The sequence below is a fragment of the Carassius gibelio genome, chromosome A16 (genome assembly GCF_023724105.1).
Source record: "Carassius gibelio isolate Cgi1373 ecotype wild population from Czech Republic chromosome A16, carGib1.2-hapl.c, whole genome shotgun sequence".
Lineage (NCBI taxonomy): Eukaryota > Metazoa > Chordata > Actinopteri > Cypriniformes > Cyprinidae > Carassius > Carassius gibelio.
The window spans coordinates 18,036,356-18,045,305 of NC_068386.1; the positions used below are offsets into that span (position 1 = coordinate 18,036,356).

At 37.3% G+C, this 8,950-nt stretch overlaps 1 protein-coding gene across 1 annotated transcript; it reads left to right on the forward strand.

Moving 5' to 3' along the window:
- Positions 1-1,183: 1,183 nt before the first annotated feature.
- Positions 1,184-8,160, forward strand: LOC128030022 (metastasis-associated in colon cancer protein 1-like). The gene is made up of 5 exons (XM_052617484.1): positions 1,184-1,357; positions 3,855-3,996; positions 4,572-6,622; positions 6,697-6,885; positions 7,066-8,160. Exons 2-5 carry the CDS (start codon positions 3,876-3,878, stop codon positions 7,303-7,305), a joined length of 2,601 nt encoding a protein of 866 aa, XP_052473444.1. The 5' UTR covers positions 1,184-1,357; positions 3,855-3,875; the 3' UTR covers positions 7,306-8,160.
- Positions 8,161-8,950: the final 790 nt, after the last annotated feature.

An 8,950-nucleotide genomic window follows, 5' to 3' on the forward strand; every position in this document is an offset into this window, starting at 1 on the left:
TGAATGTGTATATAAATATTTGTAATTCATTAGTTTGAGTTTAAAAACGAACTATTCAACAGTGATGGCAATTTGTGTATAATTACACTAAGAGAACTGATTATAGCCTTTAATATGTGCTCAGAGAATATTTGTAAACAGCAGAAATTCATTTGTGTTTATTTTGAGAATATTTTGTAACAAGACATTTGTAATCTTTGTATATTTCAGTTTTACAAAAAAAGAGAAAGAAGAGGAAAGAACAAAACAGTAAAACTTTCAACTTTACTACTGCGTCTGCCCTTTTCTGACTCCTGTTAGCTATCTGTCAATGTTGCGTAGATGGAACACGCATCTAGGACAGAATACAGTGTGTTAGTGTAAACTCTGCTCTTTCTTGGGACGTATCTACCCAGTATTATCTACCCTTTATACAAATAAATGTAAAGGTTTCTCATCTGATAACAAATCGATGATAAATAATAAATCGGTTAGTCTTGAGTAAAGTTGTATGACATAGTTTTTGTCTTACGTAAGAACAGGAATTAGCACTAAACAATAATTAGAAAAATATTTGAAAATTAACATTGACCTACAAAAAATAAAATAAAAATAAAAAATAAAAAAATAAAAATAAAAGTTGTGTACATTGTTATATCAAAACGGTTACCATGTCTAAACATGGATTCACAGATGAACTAGCTAAAGTTAACCACCAGATGGTGGTCACCGACATTTAATCGTTTTAATGAGCCTTAAAATATAGTTTAATATGATGTTACAGGACTCGACGTTTACGTCTAAAAGTCAGTCTTGTCATGAATCTAATTCTACTAAATAAAAAAGGAAATTTGAAATGAAAGCTAGACCTGTGATCTTATTAGATAATATTAAGGCTATAAACGTTTGAGTGCACAAACACTTTCAATGAAACTTACTTTTCATAATGTAAACAAACGAAATCGAATACAACATTTATTTATTGTTAATAAATAAACAAATAAAGATATTTCCTGATATACATTTTGAGTGATGTGGTTTATTCCATTTTTATTTTTAAACATATGCAGAAGTATGTTTTCCCCTCTAATGAATTTGCATACCGAAACCACATTGTCCATGCAGTTTCAGGTGTTGCAACGCTCGATGCGCACATAAAGAGAAGGCTTGTGGGTGGTGGAGTCTAATAGAGAACCTGGGAATGACGGTCAATACAGCTGTTTGACAGTTTAGTACTACGTATCCCAGTATGCACTTTTCACTTTTCAAGCAGATAGAGGCACACAGAAGTGTAAGGTGTACAGTTGGTGGACACTCCCCTACGATTAAAAAGTTCGCAGAAGGACTGAGTCGGGGAAACTAGGCTACTATGTTCCCGGTAAGTGTTTTAAGTTCAAATAGTTTAAACATATTATATTTACGTTATACTGGCGATTTGTCCAACCTAAGCATATAAAACATAGGCTACGTATTTGACCATATCAAGTCTTTAACGTTTTTTGATGTAAATAAAATTGTTTGTGCATGTTATAGCAATACAGCAATATTGGGTGACATGTGTGTCGTTATGACGTTTAAATAAGCTAATACTTAAATTATTAAATGTATTTATGTAATAGAAAAAAAAAAACTCTCAGTAGAATAATACGTTAATGTTTTTAATATGGGGTGACGTTTGCATGCCTTAAAAAAACAAACAGGTGTATTGTGACGTGACTGATGCAGGGCGTGTTAGCGCGTGTTGATTTGAATAGAGTACTCAGCCCTTCATCAAGGAGACAAAGCTTTGTAAAAAAAAAAAAAAAAAAAAAAAAAAAACACTGTTACTCAGACAAGACAGACCTGTTTTCATGCATTGCCACTGCATAATACGTATTTAATGATTCATTGCCAGAGACTGACAGACAGAGAGGATACTGGACAGTGATTCAGAGACCTATTACCGGAGAAATGATTCAAAACAAGAGAAGTTTCACTGACTGACTCATTGAGATTGTTAATGGATAATGTTTGCCTCATTTATGTGAAAACGTCTGATGGTGATTGTTTACTGTTAAAATAAACAACACATCTTTCAAAGTATTAATAGGAATATAAAGTTGAGTACATAAAAAAACAAAATAAAAAATTGTATGTTATGTTCAAGAAAGTGAGTTTCAGATGATTTATAAGACTGTTGTAGAACGATTTAAGTTTAAAAACAAGGAGATCTTTTTTAAAGGGATAGTTCACTTTCAAATTAAATTTTGGTATGTTCCAGCTTACCTCAAGGACATCCAAGATGTAGGTGTCTTTGTTTCCACAGTAGTTTCCATTTTGATATTTTTAGGTCAAACCGTTCTTGTCTGTGACTCATATAATTGAGGTCTATGGTCACCACCTCAAAGAGCATGCACAGAGGAGTCCAAATTAAACAATTCCTCATCGTAAGTACACATTTATGACCTAAGACACGAAACGAGCGGTTTGTGTAAGAAAACGAAAAGTATTTATATAGTTTTTACCTCTTGTACACAACCATGTCCAACTGATCTGAGGGCTGGCTTACTCAGCACAAGCGCGGAAAGCACCGGAAGTGATCTCTCGCACATGAACGTCACTCATTGTTTACTGTTTACCACACGGTATGCCACCAATCTGCACTGTCTGAAATATAATGCAGTAATTGTAATTAATTAATTTGTTTTTAATGCACCCTATAATCGTTGCGATTATAATAAACACAACACTTTACTCGCTCTATTGACAGTGTGCCATTGGGTCCCTCTGGCATTGGACGTCGCCTCCAGTTTATACGTGGCAAACAAAACACAACGTGCATAACGCTGCGACTAACGAAAACTCAGGATCTTCAGTCAGGCAGGTGTGTGATACGATACTGTCAATATCCTCGTCGTCGTCTTGTAGTTGTGGCTTTGCTATATTCCATTCATGACAGCATATGCTCTCCACTTCTGTTGGCATCTCACAACACTTGCTACAAAAACACCACCAATTTTGAAGAGATCTCTGTCTCTCTGAGGCTTGAAGACGTTCTGCTGCAGCGGATGCTTTCTCCGTCGCTCCTGAATACTTGATCTGTATATTCTGGTTCAAATAAATATGGTTGTGAAAAAACAATGTTGTCTGTTGATATATTGAAATCACCTTCAATTGCAATTTCCTGTATGTCTAAATATGTTTAGATCTTCACAGTGAAAGGTAACACTTCCGAAATCTCTGTGTAAATGATAGACAATGTAAGTGTAAACAATGAGTAACGTACACGTGCGAGAGATCACTTTCTGCGCTTTCCGCTTTTGCGCAGACTAAGCCAGAGACCCGCAAACACGTCAAACAACAGGAAGCATGCACGCGCTCAGATCAGTTGGACGTGGTTGTGTACAAGAGGTAAAACCGATATAAATACTTTTCGTTTTCTTACACAAACCTGCTCGTTTCGGTCATCATTTAGGTCATCAATGTGTACTTACGATGGGGAATTGTTTAATTTGGACTTCTCTGTTCATGCTCTTTGAGGTGGTGACCATCGCGGAAACAAAGACACCTACATCTTGGATGCCCTTGAGGAAAGCTAAAACATATCTAAATTTTATTTTTGAAAGTGAACTATCCCTTTAAAAGCTATAGACCCACTGGATCTTGTGGATATACTGAATGAGCACTGTCCTGAAAAACCTACAATAAAACATCAATAAAATAATCTCAAATAATCATATAGGCAACTCAAGAACACTATAATACAGCAAAAAAATATAAATAAATAAACTGACTTGATAAGAGCGGTCCATAATGAATTGCTTCAATTAAAAACTTATTTTTAAGAGTGTTAAATTTGATTTTCTAATGTTAATTTGTTCATTCTTTTAAAATAGCTTTGATCTTGGATATTCAAAATGGCAGCCGCAAAAGTAAAGTCAAACAGTCGTGCAGGTAATCTGCTTCGAAGTAGATCGGAGGGGACACTGATAGATATAGATGAGAATGTTACCATCAACAACAACAACAACCTTCATGGTAAGTATGGAAAAAAAATATTTCTCTCTCTCTCTCTCTGTCTATTATTTTATCCATCTATTCTATTTTAATGCATTTGTTAATAATGTGAAGATATTTTTTTCAAAATTATATTTGCTTTACAAATGTGACCATGGACCACAAAACCAGTCATAAGGGTAATTATTATTATTTTTATTTTTTTCATTGATGCATGGTTTGTTGTGATGGGACAGTATTTGGCTGAAATACAACTATTTTTATACTTTGAAAGTTGTCCAAATAAAGTTGTAACCGATGCATATTACTAATCAAAAAATAAGTTTTGATATATTTTTAGGTAGGAAATTTGCTAAATATATTAATGGAAAATGATCTTTACTTAATATCCTAATGATTTTTGGCATAAAAGAAAAATGTATAATTTTGACACATACAATGTTTTGTTGGCTATTGCTACAAATATAGCCAGCAACTTGGTTTTGTGCTCCTGGGTCATAAATATACTATTCAAATTGATCTAATTGTCCTAACAAATATAGTAGGAATTTTTTATTGGGCTCTCCAGTGACATTTGATAATTTCTCTTTTCTTAGGGGGCTACGGTTATGAGATGGGGAAAACCTCAGAGTGGCCCGTCCTACCGAATGAAATTGAAAATCCAAAACAAACTACCAACCCCTTTTGGAATCAGCTGGGCAGGTCAAATCCATTCTTAAATGAAATCGTCCAAGCCAGCACCTATGACTCTGGAGTGTCCATGCTAAAAGAGGATCCCCTATCTCTGTTTGACAGTATTAATGAGGACTCACTCAGCACATCCTCAGATGAAGCTAATTTTTCTCATCTTTTAGCACCCAGACAAAAAAATGTAAACCGATCTGGGAGGTGGAGAAGTGCCTCAGATATACTTGACAGCCTTGAGAAGAAGGAAGACAAGAGGACGATAAGACTCAACTCTCAAGAACCCTTCATGAATCCTGATTTTGAGTGGTTGAAAGATGACAGAGAAGCATACAAAATGGCTTGGTTGAGTCATAGGCAGCTAACCAGGTCCTGTTTGGATCTGAGTCGAATTAAACAAAGTCCTGGATGGGCCCAGACTCAGGCCACAGACATTCAAATCTTCTGCAAGATTGACCACAATGGAGGCTCTGTGCAGTTGCCAGACTCCAATATCACTGCCCATATTCCTCAGGGACATGTTCCCCCTGGTGAGATCCAAGAAATCGGCCTCAGAGTGCTCCTTGATCCTCCCACTGGAATAAACAACAACTACACCACAACTCTAAGCCCTCTTTTAGAGGTCAGCCTCAATAACCATAATGTTTCGGGGAGCATTTCACTAGAGATGAGAATGGCTGCCAAAGTAAAAAGCGACCCCACAAGCCACGTCTTGACCACATTTATAGGTCTAGTCTCTCAAAGGAAAGAGGGACCTTATCAGAAGATAAAAGATTGCTACATATACAATGATGTGTTACAGATGAAGCTTTTTGATTTAAAACCACGCATGTATGTCATAACTGCTGCCGAGGCCACTGTTTTGGAGCAACCTGCTATGACAGTATGGGATTACTTGGATCGACATATTACAGTGGCCATCTATGGTCCCAAGCACATACACCCATCGCTCAAAGTGGTGCTGGTCATATCTAGCCATGATAATATTCCACCCAGGCTCCCTTTCTCTGATGTTCAGAGAGGTGACAGGAACCTGCCCCCTGTTGTCTTTGAGCTTTGGGGCAAGCATCAGTTCAACCCACATGGCCTAAAAGATCTTCACATTGCTTTTAGAGTGTTGGATTCAAACTTTGAAGTGAAACCAGTGGATATGAATAAAGAGGTGAAGCAGGATCAGCTTAAAGCAGGAAATTTGCTCCATTTGCCATTAGATCTGGTCAAGGCGAGTGGAGGTGAAATGTGTCCCTTTAAACTCAGCATTGAAGTGAAGGATCCAAAGAGTCTCATTTTGGGAGACTTCTGTGTTACCTCCCCAGAAGCTGCCCCTCTGAGGTCAGAAAAACACAACCACAGGCGAGCAGATTGGCAGAGGGAAGTGACTCATTCCACACCCATTCCAGAGGAATCAGTCTCAGAAATCCTTACCCAAAAGTTTCAGGACAGACCTGTAGATTTGCTTTGGTATGGGGTAGCAGTGAAATCAATCCTCAGACAACCAAGAGTGGAATATCTTCTGGAATACTTTAAAGGTGATACTATTGCTTTGCTTTCTAGGGAAACTGTTAGATCTATAGGTCATATGAAGGTTAAGGAATGGTACATTGGCTTTCTTCGAGGAAGAGTTGGCTTGGTGCACTCTAAGAACTTTAAGGTCATAACCAAGGATCAAGTCATCGACTTCAATGGAATTAAGCTCACCACTTCGGTCCTCTTGGACAACATGTCAGTTCCTTTTAAAAAACTTACCTACATGTACTCTGCTATTCAGACCCTGGTCACAGAGCATATCAAGTCCTGGAGAACCTTCGCTGAGGCTCTCGGTTACTCCGAGGACTCAATTAACGCCATCTCCAGGAGACATGCAGAAACAGAGGCAGAAAAGGTGGCTTGTGTTCTAGAAAAGCTCAAGGAAGACTGTCATGCAGAGAAGATGAAGAGGAAGTTCCAGCATGAGCTTATCATAGTATGCACCTGTTATTCTGACATAAATGTGTGTGTACAACAACTAGTTTTATTAATGATTTATATTCCCCACAGGGGCTGTTAAAGATGGATGTTCAAGGTGTAGTAGCCCATCTCATCCAGGATATAGTGATTTTGTCCACAGCAGTTGAGCTGGGAGTGCGATGGCGGGAACTTGCTGAGAGGGTCGGGAAGCTCTCCAATGCCCAGATTGCTGCTTATGAAGCACCACACAAAGGGAAAAATGGAGAAATTAGTGCCCAGGTGAGATAAAATCCAAAACATATGATTCACTTTCTTTGTTTTTGTTGTTTTATCAATCATTAAATACCTTGTGCATTTTATTATAATATTATATAATTCAGTTATCATTGACATTAACCCGATCCTAGTCACGACATTTGTCATGTCAACATTTAAATATACTTTTGATTATTTCAATAGTCAATGTGGAAGCCTGCATATGACTTCCTGTATGCCTGGAGTAAGCAGTACGGGGACGGCTACAGGGATATGATCCAGGACCTTCATCTGGCCTTGGATAAGATGAAGAGCCCAGTGACCAAGCAGTGGAGACCGATTACTGGAGCTCTCATCACTGTCAACTGCATGGAGGTCCTGAGGGCTTCCGCCTTCCACAGAGATTTGGAGATGACTTTTGGAGCACCTGCACTTCATATTTAGGTGATACTGCTGAGTCCATTCTGAAAGCTGAAAGCTGTGCCATATTTTTTTTTGACGTGATAAATATCGACTTTAGGATGCATCTACCCTCGATGGCAACTGTTCTTTGGAAAAGTACTGTATATATGTTATTGTATACCTGTCTTTATATTATGTGTGTATTCATTGTGACAATGAAAATGTTAAATCTTTTGTCTGATTCTTAAGAAACTTTAGTTGTTACAAAGTCCCTTATGCAATGTTTTTTGGGGTTGTTGTTGGAAAGAGATATATGAGATTTTTTAGTTAATTTATGATAGAGATGGAATCTGAAACATTTTCTTTCTATATGAACTGCCTCAATGTTACCTCCATTCTTTGTTTTAGTTAAGCAGTTTGGTTTGAATTGTAAGTGCATTCATCAGTACATTTTAATATTTGAAGTTGTATGTGGTATGTGTTACATACATTTTGGCCCACTTGGAATGTAACTTATTAATTGTCAGTGTCAGTGGACAGTATATTGATTTCAGTCTCCAAGGATGTACCATTATACTAGGTTTAACATCTAATGGCATATTTTTGTTACATTCAAAGTATACAGTATGATACTGAAAAATTGTATTGATCTATTTTTATATATTTTGTTTTTCTAGTTGTCATTTTAATTGTACTAACTACAGTGTTTAAAAGTTAGGATCCTTGTATAATTGCACACCTTTTCTGTGTTAGAACAGTCTTTAAAAATATGTTTTGTATTGCTCTATTATTAATGCTAAAGCTTGAAATTTGTCATAATAATTCAACTGTAACCATTTATGTCATGAAGGAACTCTATACTAAAGGCCAAAGGTGATAATAAAAACGTTTAAAGTATTTTAATCTTGAAATGACTTTATTAAATGGTGTTTAAAAAATCTAATCATTTGATTGAATGCTAAATGCACAAAAGGCAGCATATCACATACATGTCTGCACTGCATTCGGAGTCATGCATTGATGTGCAACTCAGTCTTAAATTTGTCACTACCTTTCATTGCTTTAAAAAATGATGCCATTATGTGGATACCAGTGGGTTCTCTAATGACTTCAATGTCACAGCCTCATTTACAAAATAGGATACGGACGCATGGTGCACCGACAACAACCTGCTCCTTAACACCAGCAAGACAAAAGGAGCATGACCCCATCCACATTAATGGGATGGTTGTTGAACGTGTCTCCAGCTTCAAGTTCCTGGGAACCACCATCCCGGAGGACCTGTCCTGGACTACAAACACCTCAAGCCTGGTCAAGAAGGCTCACCAGCATCAATGCATCAAAGGGAAACCACTTTCTGCTATTGAGGACATCCATAGAAAACACTGTCTATGTAGAGCTTGCAGCATTCGTAAGGACTCCTCTCACCCTGACCACAGACTGTTTAACCTCCTGCCCTCCGGGACACTTCAGGAGCCTCCGGACAAAGACCAGCAGATTCAGGAACAGCTTTTTCCCTACTGTTGTCTCCTAACTGAATTCTGCCCTCTGCCTTTATTGTACATTTGTAACATATTGTAAACACTGTATATCCTGTACTTACTGCTTATTGCACTTCTGGTTAGATGCTAACTGCATTTTGTTGCCTTGTACCTTACATGTGCAATGACAATAAAGTTGAATCTAA

Bases quoted from the DNA above. Each gene is read 5' to 3' on its own strand.
- LOC128030022 (XM_052617484.1), top strand. From the start codon at position 3,876: ATGGCAGCCGCAAAAGTAAAGTCAAACAGTCGTGCAGGTAATCTGCTT. The intron at 3,997-4,571 runs GTAAGTATGGAA...CTCTTTTCTTAG, and splicing joins CAACAACAACAACCTTCATG to GGGGCTACGGTTATGAGATG. The intron at 6,623-6,696 runs GTATGCACCTGT...TATTCCCCACAG, and splicing joins TCCAGCATGAGCTTATCATA to GGGCTGTTAAAGATGGATGT.